General features: G+C 40.9%; 1 protein-coding gene across 4 annotated transcripts in view; it reads left to right on the plus strand.

Annotated features, from left to right (window-relative positions):
- The first annotated feature begins 2,107 nt into the window (after positions 1–2,107).
- Positions 2,108–23,715, plus strand: part of KCNT2 (potassium sodium-activated channel subfamily T member 2) — a 341,069-nt gene continuing 319,461 nt past the window's right edge. For 2 of the 4 annotated variants that reach the window (XM_061633982.1, XM_061633985.1), the window contains exon 1: positions 2,108–2,543. In XM_061633982.1, the coding sequence (XP_061489966.1) occupies positions 2,449–2,543 (95 nt within the window). In that variant the 5' untranslated portion in view covers positions 2,108–2,448. The remainder of the gene's footprint in view (positions 2,544–23,715) is intronic. The other 2 variants (XM_061633981.1, XM_061633984.1) reach the window with 1 other exon arrangement.

A 23,715-nucleotide genomic window follows, 5' to 3' on the forward strand; every position in this document is an offset into this window, starting at 1 on the left:
TCCGCTGGCTCCTCCCCCATCAGCCCCCCCCCTTCCACCAGCTTGCCACGAGTTGGATTGCTCTGTTATATGTTGCTAGGAGCGTTGTACCTGCTGTTGCTTTAGAATTGTAAGAAACCAAAATATCATTGCAGTTTTGAAATCATCAGTTAAAATCATTGCATCTTGATTCAAAATGGCATCCAACTGTATTCAGAGATAGACTCTTTGATCTCAGGAACCATCATGCAAAATCTGGAATGAGGCCTGGCTTGGGGGTCATATTGGATTGCTCGATAAAGATATGGATCTAGTGTGTGGCAGCTGTGAAAAAGGCAAATTCCATGTTAGGGATCATTAGGTAAAGAATTAAAAATAAAACTGTCAATATCATAGTGCCATTATACAAATCTATGGTATGAGTACACCTGGAATACCAGACAGAATACCAGATAGTGGTCTGGTCACCTTACCTCAAAACTACAAAACATTCAGAAAAGGAAAGAGCTGGAAAACATTCAGAAAAGCGCAACCAAAATGATGGGTGGTGGGTGGTGGAGCAACTCCCCTATGAGGAAATACAACATTTGGTTTCAACATTTGGAAAAGACAAGTATGATGATGTATGACAGAATTGTATAAAAATATGTATGGTGTGGAGAAAGTAGAGAAAAGTTTTTGTCCCTTTTCTATAACACTAGAACTTGGGGACATCCAGTGATGTTGAATATTGGAAGATTCTGTCCTAAAAAAAGTACTTTTTCACACAGAACACAATTAAACTATGGCATTTGCTACAACAAGAAGTAATGATGGCCATCATCTTGGATGGCTTTAAAAGAGGATTAGACAAATTCATTGAGGATAAGGCTATCAATGACTAATAGCCACAATCACAAATTGGGGGAGTGCTATTGTACTTAGGTGCTACATTTGGGCTGCAAACCAATACAGTACACCCTTACTTGGGAGTAAGTCCCATTGAACCCAATGGAGCTTACTTCTGTATTGGATTGCAGCCTTGGGCTTCCCATAGACATCTGGTTGGCCACACAGGATGCTGGATGTTGGATTAGATGGGCCATTAGCCTGATCCAGCCATCTCTTCTTCTGTTCAGTCCTCCATCTTGATTCAAAAGGTGTCCAATTGTATCCAAACATAAAGGAAAGCCTCCTCTTTTATCCTTGGTTATGCTATTTGAAGAGGTGTTCAAATGCACGGCTGACAAATAACTTTCCAAAATATATAGTACAAGCAACTATACAAATGTTTCAAGTTACTGGACCCAAGTTTCACTAATACAATCAAATAACAAAAAATACTTTCCAATTTACTACACTAACCCCTATGTTGTTAAATTGTGTAATAGACTTGTCAAAAGAAAGAATGTAGGCATGTTTTGATCACAGCAAGGATTCTCTTTGCTCACTGTTACTGGAAAACTTCAACAACTCCAACAACCACAGCATCCTGGAAATTGTGCAAATGGATAAACTAAAATATGCTTTATAGAAAAAATGGACACATGGCACAATGATTCCCCCCATCCCAGTTCACTTGTTTATTATATACAGGAATAATTATTCTGGGTTAGGGAAATTAGATATTTCTGTATTTAAGGATTATTGCATTGTATGTGCAAATATATAAAGCAATAACAACAACAACAAAAGGTGAGGTTGACTTGAGAATCAAGTTGACTATGGTTTTCACCCCACCAACTCATTTTGCTGAAGTACCATTGTGACAGAGGCTTGTGATGTGGTGAGCCAAACATGTCAATGTGGCAAACTGCCGTTTAAGGCACAAGAGCAAGTTCACTTGGGGGGGGGGGATCATCTCGAAAGAAATTAATGGGACACGCATAGGAGCGGGCTATGTAGGATCGGAGCTTTAAGATCTACTCCGACACCTGCGGTTTCCTTCTTTTCAACCAGTCCTTGTTCATTTTGGCCTGTAACAGAACCCTGTTCGTTTTGGCCTGTGAGGGCGCAATTGGTTGACAAGTCGAGATTCCCGCCAACGTCAGCTCATTGTGCTTCTATCGGCCAATCTTGATTGGTTGACCTGCCAGCGGCAGCTCCAAACAGGATTTGCATGGCTGGGGATGGGTGCAAAGGATAGGAGCAAGCAGCCTTTTGTTGTCGACTCTGGCAGGCTGAGGGAGCTGCGCGTGCATTTGGAGGAACTGCCCGGTTGGCTGAGGCGCGCGCGCGCCCTTTCCCGCTTTGCTCCTATTGCAAAGGGGGGGGGGGAGAGCGGGTTTCCCAGCAGGTGCAGCGGATTTGCATTTTCACCTATGGGAAAAGCAATAGCCTGGTAGTACCTGCCTCCTCTTCCTTCTCGCAGCACGAGACACGTCGCTGCTATTGCCGCCGTCTTGTCTGCTTCTCATCGTCGCTGCTGCTGCTGCTACTACCGCTGCTACTACCTTGCTGTCAGCAGTGTCCTCCTAATTCCTAGGGAGGATGGTGGATCTGGAGAGTGAGGTCCCCCCGCTTCCCCCTAGGTACAGGTTCCGGGATTTGTTGCTGGGTGATCAGGGATGGCAGAACGATGACAGGTGAGTAGGCGAAGTGAAGCTTTTCTGTAGCCACAGAAAGGGGGAGGGAGGTGGAAGGAGGTTGCCGCTCGCTGGTACTTCAGTGGTGATATTCCTAGAAACAAGCAAGATACTGTTGCTGACTTTTTCTTTGCTACTCCAATCAATTGAGCCACAAGCATCATCTGGAAATTCAGTAATAGGATTCAGGGGTAGAGTTCTCACAGCTAGGGAGAGAGAGAGAGAGAGCTGTCTGTACATGTGAGGATTCTGTTCAGGCACTTGTGTGCATACAGCTGAATATGCACACACATTTCCACCCTGGGCTGATGCCAGGAGGAAGGGCGGGATATAAATCAAATAATAAATAAATATATAAAATTTCTTGTGCCTATGCATAATAATTCTATATTTCCGCTTAGGGGGTTTATTTTTATTAGACTGATATCCCACTGTTTATCAGGTGCTTAAAGTTGCTTACAGAATTCACATTTTAATGCCACTTTAGCCTGCCCACTGCCCCAGCCTTTTGCACCTGTTGCTCTTTCATGCACATGCTCTGAGCATTCATGCATGCACAGACACATATATGTCTGTCTTGCAGATCCATATAAAGCCTTTCCATATATCTACAGAGCCTGCTGCTATTGTATGTGTATTTTTATATGTGCACATGACCGAGCAGTGTGAGAGTGCTGTTATCCTATACTGCTCTTCCTTGTCTCAACACTTTATTACACATATAACACACAACCCTTCCCCTCTCATGTTTCTTGCCGCTCTGCATGTTATAAGTCTGAAGATGTATTGATCCCCATCAGTACTTTCTAATCCATGCAGGAAATGTGTCTGCTTTTGATGCGTGTGGTTTCAAAGATATTAGACTGACTTTAGCACTTGGAGAAAATATTAAATTGCTTGTAGTAATTCCTCCCTTCCTTTTTCTCTGTTAGTGTATGCTATCTGAAGCTCAGTGCTCTTCTTCAGCATCGTTTCTGCCGTAACATGTGCCCCTTTATAGGGAGAAATATCTAATAATAATTACTTTGTTTTATTATATGACATAATTTTGCTTTGTTCAGACTGTGATGTACTTCTAAACATTAAGGTATATTTGTTTCACATTGGGTTGATGGTGAATCCTGAGCTCAAATCAAGACAATTTGTGGGTACTTCTCTTGTGGCCAGGTTATTAGTAATTTTGAAAAAAAAAGTGCATTTTACGAGCTTCTTAAAACATGTCCTACTCTTGTATGAGGGTTCAGTGGCCTTCCATCAAGGGGCTGATCAAGTCTACACCTGTTTAGCTTTAGCAGTCCTTTAGCATCAGGGGAGAGCCAGTGTGGTGTAGTAGTGGTTAAGGTGTTGGACTATGACCTGGGAGACCAGGGTTCAAATCCCCACATAGCCATGAAGCTCACTGGGTGACCTTGGGCCAGTCACTGCCTCTCAGCCTCATGAAAACACTATCATCTTTTCGGCGCCAGGTTAAAACCTTTCTCTTCTCTGAGGCATTTTAATTCCTGTTAATTGTAAATTATTATATTTTGATTTTAGACTGTACAGTTTTGTGTACAGTTTTGTGTTATTTTTATTGTATTTTTAATGTTCACCGCCCAGAGAGCTGTTGCTAGTCAGGCGGTATATAAGCTTAATTAAATAAATAATAATAAATAAATGAAAACCCCTATTCATAAGGTCGGAATCGACTTGAAGGCAGTACATTTACATTTAGCATCAGGTGATCCCAGGCCATCCACTGAGCCCCTTGCAAGCTTATCTTTAAGGTGTTAAAAATGGTATTGATCACAAATATATGTATATATACACACACTTCATGACTCATCTTTTCAGAACAGATCCTTCTTGTATACTTTTCCTGTAGTTACCTGATGGATTTTAGTGATCTCCATTGAATTTTCTTCCATTTTGCTACTTCTCTCAGGTATTATATATCCTATGAGTTCTGTGCTATAGTGGAATCTTTTTACAGTGATAAAGGCTGAAATTCAGCATGGGGAAATAATGTCTTAGTGATTACTCATTATGAACAGTCTAATGCGTGTTCCTTGAAACCCACATTTGTTTTTGCCATTAAGTGGAATATGTCATAGAATCATAGAGTTGGAAAGAAATCAAATCAAAGGTCATCTAGTCCAACCCGGACTGATGCATGAAATCCACTACTACAGCATCCTTATACAATTACAAGAGTCGTAACCAAGCAAAATAGATAGCCAAGATACTGTCCAAAACTTACTTCATGCGCAACAGAATGAGAGCAAATCAGAAGTCATGCAATTAAACTATTGAACTAGCAGTACAATTCTGTAAATGGCTACTCAGAAAAGCCCATTGGGTTATATTGAATAAAGTCCTACTCAGAGTAGACCCTTTGAAAGTAATGAACCTACGTTAGTCATGGTTATTAATTTCAATGGATCTACTCTGAGTAGAACTAGCATTGAATACACCCAGTGAGTTTAGTGAGACTTATTACCAGGTATTGTGGGTATAGGATTGCAGCCTGAGAGGCGGTTTTGAAGTCCAATGGTATATTTAATTGAAAAGAGAGAAGAGAGAGCAGTTTGTAGGTGGCAAATGTACCTGTGGCAGTTAACCAATGTTGTCAGATGGCTCCACGCCTTTCTCTGGGCCTTTCTTATCCTCCGGTTGCTGGAAAAGTGAGTGATTTTAGACTTACTTGTCTAAAATGTGTTGGTTGAAACATATTACTTGTAAAGCAAAACAGTTAACAAGATTAGTTCTATTAGGCTATAGCCAGTTGCTATAATGTTGAGTTGCCATCATCTCATCTCCCTTATTCTTCATGACTAGATTAATACAATGTATTATCTTCTGTCTCATAACTGTTTGCTCAGGTTTGGGCAGAGCTTGGCAAAGTTACTTTTTTAAACTACAACTCCCATCAGCCTCAGCCAGCATGGCCACTGGATTGGGCTGATGGGAGTTGTAGTTCAAAAAAGTAACTTTTTCAAGCTCTGGGTTTGGGCAATACGCTGCATGACAACCAAAGGCCACAATTCTGTTTGTCATATTCTCAATGAGCAACTCACCTCTTCTAGTGAGTGTGAGAAGTCCTAGCCTTCTTCTTGACCTTAGAGCTGGGGAAAGGATATTATGCCCCTAGTGTCACTCTGCATCTGGGGCCCTATGAGCACCTCAGAAGCAGAAAAGGTTCCCTCCTCCAGCACCAAACTTGGAGCTGGGGAAGGGAGGAATGAATTGTTCCTGATCTTGCTGATGGTTCTGGTAATCACACATTTTGGATTGGCTACCAAGGCCAGTCAAAATTTCTGGTTCCCTACTGATGACATAGTGCTATACATTGTTTTAAGCTAGACAATATTATGAGGAAGAGGGGCAGAAGAGACATGAAGCAGCAGCTGTGTATTTCTTGAGTCTAAATTCCTATTGTGTAAAGGAACAGGAGTACTGAAGAGATAAAAGCCAATTGTCATTAAACAGAAGAGCCCTTTCTAAGGGAGGCCAATATGGTTCTCATGCCTACTGTTTTATGGTCAGCAAGCCACGTGTGTTGTCAAAAGTGCACAAATGGTTCTGGCTGCATCATTAAAACTGAGTATTGGGAAATGAAAGTTAAAGAAAGAAAGCACTACTAATTTTAAGGAGTCTTTTGAGCAGTAGGGTAAAATTGGTAGTAATGCATTCTTATAAAGTGGAACTCATTGAATAGAATGGCACATGATGTCTGAAAACCGCCATAAAAGTGAAACAAGCGCTGTATGAGTGGGGCTTTAGTCTAATTGCATCTAATTGAGACCGCTGTATTAGCAAATCACTGTAAAGCAAAGTGCTGTAAAGCGGGGCCCTATGGTATTAAGATATATTCACAGATGAATTTTCATTAGGTTTTTAAAATCATGCAGAAATGTAGAGAACTGAATTTAAGATTGGAAAAAAGGAAGGATTGTGAGAAACTGAAAGTGACAGGTTTTCCAGTCCCTAACTATGATCCTTCTTCAGAGTTCATCCACACAACTTCTGCTGTCACCTTTGATGAGTAGTTAAACCACAGGTAGGCAGGTTGTGGCTTGGGAACCGCTTGAAGCCCCAACTTCATTCCATGCAGCTCCCAGCGCCTTCTGAAGCTTCCCCATTCTTCCATCCCACCAGAGTTCCTTTCTACCTGTTCATTTTCTCCTTAGATTTCCTTGTGTCTTAATGTGCCCCCCCCCAAAAAGAAAATAATATTTCTCTCTGGCTTCAGAACAATTGGGGGAGCATTTTATTTGATAAAAACAAATTGATTTCTTTTTGCTTTTTTTCCTTGTTGTATGGTGTTGGAGGATAGAAGTCTTTTCATGAGCTGTCTGAGAACAAATTGGTAGGGTTGTGCTATGTTTGTCGTTATGTCAGAAGGAATTATTTTCACTTTTTTTCCAGAACAGCAGCTGTATTTTTCATTTCATTTTATTTTTGGTGGGGCAGAGGAGCAGGAATTGTATATTTATTTGCAAAGCCATAAAACCCAATGGAATTCACTTCTGAGTAGAACTGCATGGGATCAAGAATTCTAATCTGAGGTAGCCATGTTGAAAATTGAAGCAGGGTCGTCTTAATTCTGGATTAGTTAATCTGAAAGACTTTAACATTGATTCTGGCTCTGCCCACCACTGGCATGTGGCCCCTGACAGTTTGCCTCCAAGGGAATATAGCCTTTGCCAGATAAAAGAGTGTCCACCCTCCCCTGGACTATACATTTAGGGGAAGGCAGACCGACTCCTGCATAGTCTGCTACTCACTTTCCTCCTTAAATATGTGTACAATACTTTCAAAAGTGACAACACTAATACATTCTTTGGAGGTATGGAAAAGGTATAGGAGCATTGCATGTGTGTTTGCATAAATCTCACCTTTCATGCAGGAAGGTTTTGTGCCTGCTGTTGTTGAGAGATGGGAGAAGAATTTGGGGAGCATGGAGTATGGACCATGTTTTTTGATGTGGTGAGGCTTGCCATGGGTGAACCAAAGAACCTCAAGGGAGTTAGAAGAAACTTAAATATTGCCTCCTTGAAATACTGTGGTTGGTACTTATGGGGATGTTTGTTTCTTGTGCCTGAAATAGCTAAAATGGTTCATTATCTAACAGCATGGAGTCATGAATTAGTTTTTAAAAAGCAAAAAAAAATCCTTTGTTTTCAAGCAGAAATTGTAAATAGTTGGCATACTAAGTAAATACTTAGTTTAAATGGAGAATGAAAGATAATTCACATATCTGAATTGCAAAAGACTGAGCCAATTAGGTAAAATCACTTTTTGTTTTTTTCCTGTGACATTACCACTTATGTGGATGACTAGTGTGTACATATTTTCATAGAAACATTATCGCTCTTGGGGAAATTTTGGTAACATTGCCATAGAAACTGTCAGCCCTCACTGATAGGAAATATTTAATGAAGAAAGATTGCATAACCTAGTGGTCTCTTGGGAGGCAGACAACTCGTTAGCTGCACTGTGCACAACATTGATTTATTTGGAGAATAACACACAAGCATGTCACTGGCAAAGGGGATGCCTTTCTGTACTTTTGCTAAAGGATCATGTGGATACGTGGATATAAAGTTGTGACAGTGCCTCTTTATTTGCTTTTGTAAATAGAATGCAGTAGTCATTTCTCACATTTATCTCTGTTCACTTTTGTCCCTGTTGCTCTGTGAAGTGCTATGTTCATGATTATGCTAGATTAATAATTAATTGACATCCCTCCACTTCCTAATATTAATTTCCTTTCTGTGCAAGGGGATTTGAGATCTGATCTCAAGTTACACCACTTCTGTTCCAGTGTTTTTTCTGCTTAAGTTGTAGATGGGGTTGATTAGTGCAAACTTGTTCAGCTGATGCCTGTCTGGGACTCTCTAATAACCCCTGGCTCATGCTTCCATATGAACTCTTTGCTCATACTTCCACAATTAAATGCTGTGTTGAGAAATTTCAGCTGCAATCTTGGTGGTTCCAAGGGTTGTCCAAGTGTTTTGTTGCCTGAGACAGAACAAATACCCCTCCCCCAAAAAACAAAAATCTCAAGGGGATATAATCCCTAGACCATTTTGGCACCTGAGGTAGAAAATCCCACATGCATCTCTCACCCTTCTTGGCAATAAAAATACAATAATCACTTAAATAAAAAATTGTTGCTTTTTCATAACATCCAAACTTAGGTGCCTGAGATTGCTATCTCACTCCATCTAATGGTAGGAACAGTCCTGCTCTCCAGGCCATTTGTCCTGGGTCTTTTTGGTACAGTATGGCATTTTGTATTTATTTATTTATTTATTTTTTGATTTACATCCCGTCTTTCCTCCCAGCAGGAGCCCATGTATATGAGCATTATATATACAAACCCCCTTAGAAAGCCACTGCTGTTGATCTGAACGGGCCTTTGGTGACACAATTTAAATTCATCTCAGAGGCACCAGAATTCTACTGTATTGTTCCCAATTTGCTGGGAAGTAATTGGGTGATTTGGAATGTATTCAGTTGAACGGGGGTGACATCCACAGTGCTGTGTGTTATGTATTTGGTCTGTTGCATAGCATCTTGCTTTGGTCAGGTGTTACTGCCAAAAGCAAATTCTGAAGCAAAACCTGGGCCAAACTCTGAAGCAAAAATATGCCTTAAATACTAGCAAGCAGCTTTGCATCTTGTTAGTCTAACAGGTTTATGAACAATGAAAGCCCAGATTTTCCTAAAATGTGCTATGACTGCAGGTGGGCTTAACTCCAAATAGCCCAAAACTGCCTCTATGGCAACACCAACATGGCTATTCTGTAGTCTGACCCCAAAAATAACTCCTAAAAACATCCAGCCCCAATAGTCTATACACATCCTGAGTGTCAGGTTCACACAGGTAAGTAGTCTCTGGCCCCTTCAGCAGTTGCTGGCCCTGCTCTCCCAGGCCAGGTGGAGATTAGCCAGCAATGCAGGCATTAGGTTTTGTAGGATTTGCACACAGATAGGATGCAAGAAAGGGAAAATATGTGTGTGTGTCGATGGAGGGATGGAGGGAGGAAGACAGGCAATTAGGTTGTACCTATAGGAGATAAAAACTTACCAATTTCTCTATCTTCATTTCAGTCCTAGGGTAGAGAACCTCAGACCTGAGGGCCAAATGTTGCCCTCTAGGCCACTCTATCTGCCCCCCCACTCTTTCCAAGGCCATGCCTCTCACTGGCCCTGCTCCACACCCTACTCCACTTCTTATGCTTGGTTGGAATGTGTCCTTGTACTGTTATAATGCTTGCTTGCCTGGTTGTAGAGATGTATGTGTAGATATCACTGACTTTTGCATGGATGGACTTTACCCAACTGTAGAAAGAAAAAAGTAGCATCCATTGCTACACCCACCACTGCCACGTGGCCCCTGTAAGGGATGAGAGAATGAGGCCCTCAGACTGAAAAAGGTTCCACATCCCTGACCTAGCTGAAAGCCCATAGTTCAAGTGGTTGGGCCTATGTTTTGCATGAACTAATGATCCGACTCTGTATTAGGGTTGCAAGGTGTCTGATTTTCACCCGGAGACTCTGGATTTTTAGGGTGCTCTCCAGGTCTCTGGGTGAGTCAGCTTAATCTCCGGACTCTCAGCTTTCATTTAAAAACAAAGTTTCTAAGTGGTCTGGTTCATGAGATATACACCAAAACGTCAGCTCCCCTCGCACTTTCTGTAAAATTATCTCTAGCTGGCTGCTCTAACCCCTCCTTTTCAGGTTTGTAGCCAATAAATGAAGTCAGGGTTGTGATTGACAAGGGATTTCTGGGCCTCCAGGCAATACCTAGACTCCATTGCAAAGGTGAAAAACTGTTGTTTTTTCCCCTGTTTATCTGAAAATCTCATAAATTGAGTAAGTATATAGCTTTCAGCAGTACCAAAAGTCTTTTTTTCTCTTGTGTGCTGGAATAAAAAAAGTTTAAAGTTTTCCTATACTATTGAAGATGGCAGTGTTTTGAGAACCTTCCCAATATGAAGCTTTAATCCAGTACTTGCTTTTCTGGGAGTAAAGATGCAGTGCTAATCCCATATACCCAGAGTAAACCCCACTGAATTCAATAGGACATACTTTTTAGTAGGCATGGTTAGGATTGTGCTGTAAATTAATGGGACTTTTGAGTGAACATAGCAAAGGATTGTGTTTGTGTTGTAAATCTTTCTCTCCTCTCCAATCTTACTTTTAAAGCAATTAAGCAGGGCTTACATAGATATCACTGCTTTTATTATGTAGGACACTAATACTGATTTTTTTTTTAAAAAAAGGTTCTGCAGTGACCAACTCCTTTTGACAATAAACTATTCTTTGGGGGTCTATGTATTTTTACATCTCCTGTGTGTGTGTGTGTGTGTGGTCTTCCCAACAACCCTGTGAGGTATGATTAGAAACCAAGGCAGCTCACAACAAGAAATAAATCCCTTTAAAATCCAATAACCATAAAAAGTATAAACAGTTGCAAAACAGCTAAAAGTGGCATAATTCTGAATTTTGGATTGGGTGAGTGCTGCTTATCACTTGAGGCTGCAGTTCTGTGCACACTTCCCTGTTTGAGTAAGCCCCATTATTCAAACAGGGGAGTTTGCATTCCACAGTAAGCATTGGAACTTGCTTCTAAGTAAACAATTATAGGATTGCACTACAAATATCTTTACAGGTTGTGTAAATAATAAACATTTATATAAGCATGACTGTCAAAGATGTTTTTCATACCAGGTCACAATAGGTATTTGATTTCACACTATGCATGTACATTATTACTTCTTCTAAATTTTTTGTGACCCTCTTCCTTGGGGTTGTCATGGTTCCCCTCTGTTGTTTTCATCTTGAGGGGCATATTAGGCTGTGAGATGGTGAGTAGCCCATGGTCACCCAGTAAACGTTATAGCTCATTTCCATTTTAAAAAAATAATTAAAACTATTTCCATGCAGGCAAAGTTTATTAAGTAGATTTTTTTAAAACAGGGGAAGGGCTGTAGGTCAGTGCCAGGGCATATTCTTTGCATGCGAAGGTCTAAAATTCAATTTCTGGAAAATACTATTGCCTGGAGTCCTGGAGAGCCAACGCTAGTCCATGTCATAAGTACTGAGCTAGATGGCATCAAATGGCAGATTCCTTTGTTCCTAAAAGCGGAAAGAGACCCAAGGGCCACAGTGACTCCAAAATTTATTTTACGTATGTTAATTACAACATTTATATACCGCTTTATTGTAAAACAAATTCAAAGAAGTTTACACAAGGAATTAAAACAATAAAATTATTGGCAAAAACAGTTAGGCAGGTATTTTAAAACATTCAAAATAATAAAACCAACAATGAATTAAAAACAGATAAAAAACACAAAAGCTTCTACATGCCTGGGTGGGTTTGCCTAAACAAGAATGTTTTTAGCAGGTGCTGAAAAAAGTACAATGAAGGTGTCTGCCTAATGTCAATAGGCAGGGAGTTCCAAAGTGTCAGTGCTGCCACACTAAAGGACCGATTTCCTACAAGAGCAGACCAAGTACCATGTGGCACCTGTAATATGGAAAGCAGATCTTTCCATCCTTAGCTGCCATACTAAAGGATTGCTTTCTGACAAGAGCAGAACTATTATGTGGCACCCATAACTTGGAAAGCTCACATTCAACTTGGCCTGGTAGCAAATCGACAACCACTACAGATTTCAAAGCAAAGGTATTATATGCTGATAGGGTCTCACTCTTGTCAGCAATCGTGCCACAGCATTCTGCACTAACTGCAGCCCCTGAGTGAAGTTGTGCTGCATGGGGATTTCTGTGACCTTGGCTGACTGGCTGTCAGTATTTTTTTAGTTTTGTTTTTTGGTTAGGACTCCTGACTGGTTGTGGGATGCTGATTTTTCTGCCTTACTCATAGGAATTTTGTTGTTGTTGGTATGGTATTGCATTTAGGACAGCATCACTGTCTTTTGTTTTTCTTTTCTGTTTGCATTTCATTCACCTTTAACGTCACTCCTTTACATCCATAGAAGCAACAACAGTGGTTCCATGCACTCAGCAAAACCCCCTTAAGCCTGCTAATGATGCACCTTGTTGTTTGCATAATGGTTTGTTTCTTGCCCAATAGTGGTAAAAGAGAATTCACATATTGTGCAGTGTGGCTGCAATTGTTGTTCGCAAGCTGCTGCCTATGAAGGTAGATCAAACCATGTGTGTTTTCTGTCTGTCAGTTATTATTCACTGGAATTGGGTTGTCTGTCAAAGTGAGTTTATAGCAGCCCACAAAGTAGACAGAAAAGGGTAGAGCATCATCTTACTCTTATTCACTTCTCAGACCTCTTTCGGAATGAAGGATCAAATCTGTAAAGGCGTTTGGAGCAGCCATGTTGAAAGGTATGGGTAGGGCATTCCAGGGAGGGGGTTGCGAACCCTGCTTGGATATGGATATCTTTGCATAGGATCCCTTGTCAAGCTTTACCAACAGCACAATCCAAACCATATCTGCTCAGAAGTAAGTCCTGATGATTTCTGTCGGGCTCAGTAAGCGTGTTTAGAATTGCAACCTTCAGGGGCATCCATCTTTACTCCTGAGTGCTCCCATCTAATATCTCCGCAACACTAGGCTCCTTTCTTCCTACAGTGGCCTTCTGGTGATTGGGCTGGCCTGAGGGCACTTAAATTCTTCTTGTGAGAATCAAGTAGGCTAGATTAAGTGTTCCTTATCCAGGCTTTCTAAGTAGGTGAGAAGAAATGATCCTGTCACTTCAGCTGGACCTGGAAACACCCTCATATGCTTGTACCTTATATAGCCCTATGCACACTGTCATACTACATATATGGTTTATGACATGGTAGACATTGGATAGTTCTCATTAGTTCTTCTACTAATAAGATATGTTTTGGGGGTTAACTGTAAGAAATCCTAGGACAGGGATTGCCAATCTAGTGCCTATGGGCACCATGGCACCTGTGGACACCAAAACTCTGTTTTTGTTGACATTGAAATGGTAGGCACTTCCTTTATCTGTGGAGGCTTTTTGTGTGGGGTGTGTGTGCTCAATTATGCTCTGTGCGTGTGTGATTGAGAAATATGCACTTGGGCAGAGAGAGAGGGAAAGATACATGTGTGGGGTGTGTGTGTGAGAGAGAGGTGGGGTCTGTTTTATGTGTGGTCGGTGTAAGAAAGGGAGAGTTGTATATGTGAAGTGTATGTGTGTGTGTAAGAGAAAGGTGCATGTGTATCTGTGGTCTGTATGCAAGTGGTGTGTGAGAAAGTATGTCCTCTTTGTTTGATTTTCCTGGTACTGAGGAATGCTCTCTGGTATTAGACAGCAACAGCATCAGTGTGTGTGAGACTTCCCATGGCAAGCAAAAGGTTTTCATGGGGGTGGGTGGAGGGGAAGCAGCAGTGACTATATACTCCTTAATTTTGTGTCATGATGAATTTTGTCTCCATGGCAGTCATTTTGTGAGTGGCACCCACAGCAGTTTCTCAAACTATGAAGTGTGCCTGCAGATCCGAAAAGATTAGTGACTCCTGTCCAAGAAAATGGGAGTAAAAACTAGAAGAGATTTCAGATTAACATGTAAAGGCCTATATGAGGAGCTGGTCCTGCTCTCAGTAATTTACAATATGATCTTGTGCATGTTTATCTGGAAGAAACCCTACTGAGTTCAATGGGATTACTCTCAAGTAAAGTGTTTAGGATTTCAGTGTATATGAGTAAATGCATTTGGTAAGTATCCTAGGATTATGCAATGGGGGATGGGGAGGTGCTTCTTCAGTTATCCCTAATGAACCTTTTTTGTGTAACTATAGCTTTTTAAACAAAACCAAAGCACAAAACAGGTTTCAGAACAACTGAAGGAGTTTAGCTTTGGTGAGGCTCAGTATATTTTATGTGCGTCCTCTGGAACAGGGGTTGCAAACCTGTGGCCCTCCAGATGCTGCTTCATCATCCACAGCCATTGGCTGTGCTGATGGGAGTTGGGATCCAACATCATGTGGAGGGCCACATGTCCCCCATCCCTGTGCTAGAGTTTTATGTGCAACTATGGCTTTTTCCCCCCATGGCTGATGCACATTTACCTGGGTTTGGTAGAAGTCTCAATCAACTCTGTGGGTCTTACTGAATTGGATCAAACTGTAAGAAAGCAATTAGAACTTATTCTGGGGTTTATTTGCAAGATTAGCAAACTCTGTGGTGAGCTGGATGCTTAAGTGTGTTTTGCTGCTGTTTGGTTCAAGCTAATTGTTAAGAGAAGCAAGCGCAGAGAACATTGATTTGGAATCTTACTGTGATCTAGTATTATGTCTTAACTTGCCACACTGCTGAGGTGCATAGAGATAATTTCACAGTTTTGAGCTACAGCGCTCCTAATTAACTGAATAACTTTTAATTGAATAATTTATAATGAACAGCCATCCTATTGTATTCATAACTTATAATGAATAGCCATCCTATTTTAATGGAATAACTTATAAAGAACAGCCATCCTATTGTGGCCATTGCATAACTCCCATATATTCCCTGTCCAATAAGCAATAGGCAGGGGTGTAGTCCTCCAGGGATGCGGGTTTTTTTTTTTGTCATAGATCCATTACTATTTTGGGAGCAGGGTCCCAGCCAGGTTCCTATGTATAAGCCAAAGCCAATCAGTAAGAAAAAGGAGTGTGTTAGCCACTGAGAAGAGTCGTCATCCTTTCATACTGTTTGAAGCAAATCAGAATGAAAGGTGAGCCAGCCACTCAGAAGACTCTTCTCAATAGCTAACCTCAGCCTCTCCTTTCATGCTGATTGGCTTATGAGATGATGGAGAGCAAGGGAGAGGAGGGAAAGTGGAAAAGGGGTGGGGCTGTGAGGCGTGTGTGGCATGACTCTCATGAAGGAACCTTGCACTTCTGAATTTGCCACTGCGCTACTGGTGATACGATGATGATTTGAGGTGGGAAATGCAATTCTGTTGCTAGAACTACAAGCTAATGAGTAGCAATCTCCTTTCGCCTAATGCTGTGAGTGCTAAACCTCAAGGGGCATGTATAAATAGCTTTCCTACACATTTGGTGCCATTCTAGAATACACTTACGCTTCATTAGATTTGCTCTTTTTGTACTAATAATCAGTATAATTAAAAAAAGGTCAATTTATTTTACTATGAATAGTTTAAACCATTTCAAGCTTTGCCCCTTGGAAGTTTATCTGGCATGTCAGTGATAAGACCAGTAACTGTTAACAAGCTTCGCAGAAAGATAGTTTTGACCACTACTTCTGATCAGACTTGCAGACACGAGAGTATTGGGTGTGTCTTGGGACACACTCTGAGGGTCTCTGGGTCTGGCCTGTGCCCCATATGAACTATATGCACCCTTAAAGCTGCAGAATGTTCTGCAGCCAGAAAACTGTGGTTTGATTGTGAGGTTTCCTTGTGTAGAGAAAAGATCACCCTGGACTTAGAAAGTTAGCCTGTCTCTTATGATGAAAAATCTACAGGGAATGGAGATGTCTTCATAGGTGCCAGGAGAAGGGACAGCCACCTAGCAGACTCACAAGAAACCAGGGAGCTCTCAGGCAGACGTAGCACCCAGAGAGCCTAAGCTCACAGAGCTCTCTTTGGATTTCTAGTGGGAAGCTTGTCTGTAACAGAACCTGTATAAGGCCAGTTCCCAACTCTGTGGGGTGTCTTTGATTAGCCAAATTCTGCAACCCACCCAGATGTTGCTTATTGGAGGAGTGGTACCATGGGCTTTTGTGTGTGTGTGACCCTATGAATCAGCAACCTCCAATAGCATTTGTTGTAAACATCCTGTTCAGATCTTTTAAGTTCAGGTCTGTGGCTTCCTTTATGGAATCAATCCATCTCTTGTTTGGCCTTCCTCTTTTTCTACTCCCTTCTGTTTTTCCCAGCATTATTGTTTTTTCTAGTGAATCATGTCTTCTCATGATGTGTCCAAAGTACGATAACCACAGTTTCATCATTTTAGCTTCTAGTGATAGTTCTGGTTTAATTTGTTCTAACACCCAATTGTTCATCTTTTTTTGCGGTCCATGGTATGCGCAAAGCTCTCCTCCAAAACCACATTTCAAATGAGTTGATTTTTCTCTTATCTGTTTTTTTCCCTGTCCAACTTTCACATCCATACATAGAGATTAGGAATACCATGGTCTGAATGATCCTGACTTTGGTGTTCGGTGACACATCTTTGCATTTGAGGACCTTTTCTAGTTCTCTCGTAGCTGCCCTCTCCAGTCCTAGCCTTCTTCTGATTTCTTGACTGTTCTCTCCATTTTTGTTAATGACTGTGCCAAGGTATTGATAATCCTTGACAAGTTCAATGTCCTCATTATCAACTTTGAAGTGACATGAATCTTCTGTTATTATTTTCGCCTTCTTGATGTTAAGCTGTAGTCCTACTTTTGTGCTTTCCTCTTTAACTTTTGGTGGTTCCCGAGTTCAGATAATTGGTCAGTTGCCTACTTTAGATGGGGTTGTACTCCCTCTGAAAGAGAAGGTCTGTAGTCTGGTGGTGCTCCTGGATCCATCTTTGTTGCTAGAGGCCCAGGTGACCTCAGTGGCTAGGAGTGACTTTTACCAGCTGTGGCTGTTTCTGGACTGGGATAGCCTGACCACCGTTACCAACACACTGGTAACCTCTAGGCTGGATTACTGTAATGCACTCTATGTCGGGCTGCCCTTGAGGTTGGTCCGGAAGCTGCAGCTTGTGCAAAGTGCAGCAGTGAGACTGTGCACTGGGGCAGGGTATCGCCAACATGTCATCCCGCTGCTGAAAGAATTGCATTGGCTTCCCATTTGCTACTGGGCCAAGTTCAAGGTTCTAGTTTTGGTGTACAAAGCCCTACACAGCTTGGGACCAGGATACCTGAAAGACCGTCTTATCCCTTATATACCCAGTCAATCACTGCTCTCTGTAGGTGAGGGCCTCCTGCAGATACCGTCTTATCAGAAGGTCTGTTCCGCACAACATAGGAAACAGACCTTTAGTGTGGCGGCAGATACCTTGTGGAACTCCCTTCCCTTAAATATTAGACAGGTGCCATCTCTGTTATCTTTTTGGCGCCTTTTGAAGACTTTCCTCTTTCAACAAGCCTTTTAAGTTGAGACCTTGTCCCAGTCTGTATCTGTGTTGGAATTGCTTTTTAATATGTTTTTTAAACCTTTTTTTAAACAATATGTTTTTAACCTTTTTTTAAAGATGTCTTGAAAGCTTTTTTTAAAAAAATGTTTTTAAAGGTGTTTTGTTTCAGTGTATTTTAAAGTCTGTTTTTATGATGTTTTAAGGTGTTTTTAGTGCTTTTGTTTGCTGCCCTGGGCTCCTGCTGGGAGGAAGGGCAGGTTATAAATCAAATAATAAATAAATAAATAAACTTTCATCAGCATTGGTTTGAGATCATTATTAGTTTCTGCAAGTAGTATGGTAACGTCTGCATATCTTAAATTATTGATATTTCTCCCTCCAATTTTCACACCTCCTTCATCTTGGTCCAATCCTGCTTTCTGTATGATATAGGATACACCCCTGTCGCACACCCTTTCCAATGGGGAACCAGTCAGTTTCTCCATATTCTGTCCTTACAGTAGTCTCTTGTCCAGAGTAAAGGTTGTGCTTCAGAACAGTCAGATGCTGTGGCACCCCCATTTCTTCTAATGCATTCAATAGTTTTTCATGATCTACACAATCAAAGGTTTTGCTGTAATGAATAAAGCACAGGATGATTTTCTTCTGAAATTCCTTGGTCCATTCCATTATCCAATTTATGTGTGTGATATGATCTCTGGTGCCTCTTCTTTTTCTGAATCCAGCTTGGACATCTGGCATTTCTCGTTCCATATATAGTTAGAGCCTTTTTTGTGGAATCTTGAGCATTACTTTACTTGCATGGAATATTAAGGCAATCGTTGGATAATCACTGCATTCCCTGGGATCCCATTTCTTTAGAATTGGGATGTATATTGAGCACTTCCAGTCTGTGGGCCATTGTTTTATTTTCCATATTTGTTGACAATTTTTGTCAAAATTTAGATTCAGTCTAAGTAATTTGTAGCAACTCTATTCCGGGTGATTTGTTTCTTCCAAGTATTTTAAGTGCAGATTTCACCTCACATTCTAAAATATCTGGTTCTTCATCATATGGTTCCTCCCTGAATGAATCTGTTATCTTTGCAGCTCTTTTATATAGTTCTTCAGTGTATTGCTTTCATCTTCATTTTATTTCATCTTGGTCAGTCAGTGTGTTCCCCTGTTGATTATTCAACATCCCTACTCTTTGGTTTAAATTTCCCTTTAATTTCTCTAATCTTTTGGAATAGGGCTCTTGTTCTACCTTTTTTGTTGTCCTCTTCTATTTCTATACAATAACTTTTGTAATAGTTCTCGTGTTCCTACGTACTAGTCTCTGTATTGTTGCATTTAGGGTTCTGACTGTGTTTCTATCTCGTTTTGCTTTCCTTTTCTCTTTAACCATTTTAAAAGTTTCTTCAGTCATCTATTGATGTCTTTCTTTCTTTTTAACTAGAGGTATTGTCTTTTTGCATTCTTCTCTGATAATGTCCTGACTTCACTCCATAGTTCTTCTGGTTCTCTAAGTTTAAAGCCTCAAATCTGTTCCTCAGTTGATCTTTAAATTCTGGGATGTTATTTAATTTGTATTTTGGTGCTATGATTGCTTTGTTCTCCTTTAGCTTTACTCTGATTTTCGATATTACCAGTTCATGATCTGTACCGAGTCTGCTCCTAGTCTGTTTTTGCAGAAAGTATGGAACTTCTCAATCTTCTGCTTCTAATTATATAATCAATTTGATTCCTATATTGCCCATTTGGTGATGCCCACATGTGCAGTCGTCTTTTCAGTTGCTCAAAAAATGTGTTTTCAAGAAACAAATTATTGGCTTCACAGAATTCAATAAGTCTTTCTCCTGCTTCATTCCTATCTCCAAAACCCCATCCCCCCCCAATTTCTAGTTCTTCTCTGTTTCCTACTTTTGCTTTCCAGTCCTCCATGATTATCAGAGCATCCTGTTTTGGTGTGATCAATTTCTTCCTGTACTTCTGTGTAAAATCTGTCCAATTCCTCTTCTTCTATGTTGGAGCATAGACTTGGATGGTGGTTATGTTGATAGGTTTCCCATTAAGTCTCATTGATATCACTCACTCAGAGCTTGCGTTATGGCCACTAATTGCTGTTGCTACATCACTTCTCACTATTAGAGCTACCCCGTTTCTTCTTAATTTCTCATATCCTGCATAAAATATTTTGTAGTTGTCTGATGGAAAATGCCCCATACCCATCCATTTTAATTCACTCATGTCAAGTACTGTAATATTGACACATTCCATTTCTTTCTTGACAATTTCTAACCTTCCCTGGTTCATGCTTCTCACATTCCATGTTCCTATTGTGTACATTGTACAACTCTGGACTCTCCTTTTGCATTTGTGTGCTTCAGTCTCTGGGCTTCCATTCGGCTTTGACCCAGTTGTGTCATTAGTCACAGCGCTACTCATACTTGTGTGTTGTTTTTCTCCAGTAACTCGATGAGTACCATCTCATCTTTCAGCATTGTCTTGTGTTGCATTTTGAATAGTCAATTCATAGGGCTTTCATGGTAAAAGGTATTCAGAGGTGTTTTACCATTGCCTTCCTCTGAATCTGAATGCATCTTAGTCTGGTGTCTCAGCTTTGACCGTTCTGCCTTGGCTGACCCTTCTAGGAGTCTGTCTTCTTGGTCTAGAGTCCTGACGGCATTGCTCTCAGTTTCATTGATCCTCTCCACCCCCCCCCACATTAAGTTATGCATCCTAGCGGGCTTAGCCTTAGCTAATCATGCTTTATTGGAGTGGAACCACATGATTCACTTGGAATTGTGTGAAGTCTTCCATGTGGTGCATTTTCTTCAGGTTTGCTTGGTTGCATTTGGCTCCTGTTTTAATTTGTTGATTTTTATCAGAACTTTAAGCCAAAGAAACTGTGTGGAGGTGGAGAAATAACAGGTAGTACAAATGATTGGGGGGACATTTTCAAGCGATGGGGGCAGCAGAATGGTCATAATGCTGAGCAGGATCCTCAGAATTCTGGGGGCTGTGTTTTGGCTGGATTTTGTGGATACTGGCAACTCCCAAAGATGATCCTGCATCCTAATCACCTTTTTTAGGCTACAAGGGAATGGATGTCAAATTTATGGGGATAAAAAATGGTTTATTTAGCCAGTGTAACCCAGCTGGACCTATCAAGATCACCTATCAAGATGCACACACACGGAGGTAGGGTTTGAGACAGGACAATGTGAATTCCCCTCCACACTAGGCTTGCTCAATTACTTGCCTATATGCAACAAATAGAAATTGTGTCTCTGGCATCACCAGAGCCTATTTATTCTGAACATGAGAAACTATGGGTTAAGCAAACATTGTTGGAGGTAACATTGTTAATAGATGTTAATGTTTTCCTTTTCCTTTACAAAGTTTGGCTGCCTATGGGTGTCACCTTTTCAAAGCTGTTTTCTCCTTCCGTTGGCAGTGGCTCTATACCTAATCCAGATTCAGGAGCTGTATAACTAGGCAAATGTAATGTAGAGCTGAAGGCATGCTAAGTTGGAGCAGGGGGAGGCTTTACAGATGTGTGCTGCACTTTGTTCAGTGAAAATGGTTTTTTTTAAAATAGGGAAGCTGTATACACTTTAGCTCCATTAAGCTGAATAGAGCTTAATGTACTCGTAATTGTGCATTGTCTTCATCTTCTCACCAGTCAATGTGAGTCTTGAACTTCCACATGTTCCTACACTCTGATATTGACATTTTGTTGCCCACAATGACAGCAAGTCTAGGCTTGCAACGCAGATGAAAATATTTGCAATCGATATATGATACCTTGTCTGTGTGGAGCCTGAGCCATTTATTCAGTATGTATCTTGACAGATATAAAATATATTGGTGGTTTGCCAGAGGGCTTCTGAAATTCTGAAGTTGGTACTATCCCCAAAAGCTGAATGGCCATTTAGGGACAAGTAATCTTAAACAATTATCTGGTTTTAAAAATATTTCTAGCCACTAAAAATATCCTTGACCTAAAGTTTTAACATTAAAAGTTGTTTTTATTTCTGACAGCCCATGAAAAAGTAATTAGCCCTATTTCTTTCTAGGCTAAAAGCTTGTAGGCTGTCGCCTGTGCTTTTCTGGGTGGTGGGGAGGGGGCTTATTATCAATTCTTTGGAGATATATTTTGTCCTCGTGTTTCACTAAGCAGGAGGGAGGGAGAGAAGACAGGCCAGAACTTCCAGTTTGTGTGGTGGAGGAACAGATATATACTGCTCATCACCATGCATGTAGCATAACATATGAGGCAATTGCTGCATGCATAGTCCCATTTGTGTAGAAGCCCGATTAAGGGGCTATTGCTCAGTGGCAGAATGCATGCTTTGCATGGAAAAGATCCCAGGTCCGATTAGCAAGTGTGCAAATGAGCAGCAAAGGACTTCGGCAGATTTGGATGACTTTATCCCCTATGCCTTCTTCAAGTTCTTCAGCAACAGAAAGCTATGAGCACTTTACAGGCAAGCCCCGCTTATACGGCAGGTTCTGTTCTGGAGTGCCACCGTAAAGCGAAAATCACCGTAAAGCGGAACCCATTGAGTATAATGGGGCGTATCGTGCCAAAATGCCGCAAAATGCTGCAAAAGCGCAAAAACGGCTTTAAAACGGGGAATTTCCCCTAATTGAAAGCTGCCGCATTAGCGGAACGCCGAAATGCAAAGCACCAGTAAGCGGGGCCCTACTGTATCACTTTATTTGACTTGTAACTTTCCTTATATTTGAAAGCTTAGAGCTGGCACCAACACTTAAAACAATGCATATTTTAAAATGCAAGCCTGCAAGCCCATTTGGCAATTGGCCTTGTGACCAGGGCTGTGGAGTCCGTACGCCAAACCTTTGACTCTGACTCCGACTCCTCTATTTTTCTACTCTCCGACTCCGACTCCACCCAAAATTGCTTCCAACTCCACAGCCCTGGAAAAGGCTGCAAATGTCTTTTTAAATTGGAAGCTCTCATAGAAGCATTTTTATCGCTGCCTGAATATGCGCTGATCTTGGCATCACAGCATTTGTCTTCATCTGGGTCCTGTGGCATACACTGACACACAAAATGTTTTTCATCTTGAGTTATGTTGAAATGCTCAACTACAGCTGACTTCATGGGAAGCTTCTTTGACATTTTGAATTTATATTTTTTTAAAAATTGTCAATCAAAATTTATTTTGAAGTCGGAGTCGGTACATTTCTACCAACTCCGACTCCACCCAAAATTGCTTCCAACTCTGACTCCACGACTCTGACTCTGACTCCACAGCCCTGCTTGTGACAGGAAGAGCTGCCGGGAGTCCATTATGGATGGGGAAGAAACTCAATTTGGTTTGCATTTGATGTCAAATCTATCAAATTCACACTTTCTGAAACAATATGAGAACTGAAGGACAGCCATCCCTCAAAATTTGTACTTATCTAAAATTTGCAATTCAGTTCTCCAACCGAACAATATTTACAAATTGACAGATCTTTCCATCCTTTAGAGTCCATATTAGATTTCTTGTCATTGGTGGGACCTTCCTCAGGTAGAACTTGGCTATAATGACTTATTGCATGGCAAACAATGGACTATATATTCATGATAATTTTGACATAAACAGCTTTATTAACTTTTTCCATCAATCCACCTTTTTTGTATCTTTTGCCCTTGTCTAATCCACATCCTCCCGTTTTGTTACCAAAAACATTTTACAATTATGGACATAATATAGCACTCACTTCCACAAATTATGGTGATGGTTTAGATAACATTAAAATGAAATGAGACAAATGTATGTATGTGCAACATGTTTTTATCCCACTTCTTGCCCAAAAAGTGGTTTATAAAAATAAGTAGTAATTCATCTCTGTCCTCCAGACATTATAATCTAAAGGGCATGACACATGAAGAAAAATGGGATGGGGAGGAAGGCTGAAAAAAGCAAACTCAGGCACCAGTTCTTATAATGCAGTTAAATAGGTCTGTCTACACAGAGTTTGGCTGTCTTGGAGACAGCAACTGCTTCCCAGAAAACACACACGTTCCCACCACAATCATATCTGTAAGCAGAGCTGGTGGCAATGTCTGGGCAGGAGGGCAGGGATGCCCACTCACACAATGTCTTCCTC

This window comes from Rhineura floridana, chromosome 6 (genome assembly GCF_030035675.1).
Source record: "Rhineura floridana isolate rRhiFlo1 chromosome 6, rRhiFlo1.hap2, whole genome shotgun sequence".
NCBI lineage: Eukaryota > Metazoa > Chordata > Lepidosauria > Squamata > Rhineuridae > Rhineura > Rhineura floridana.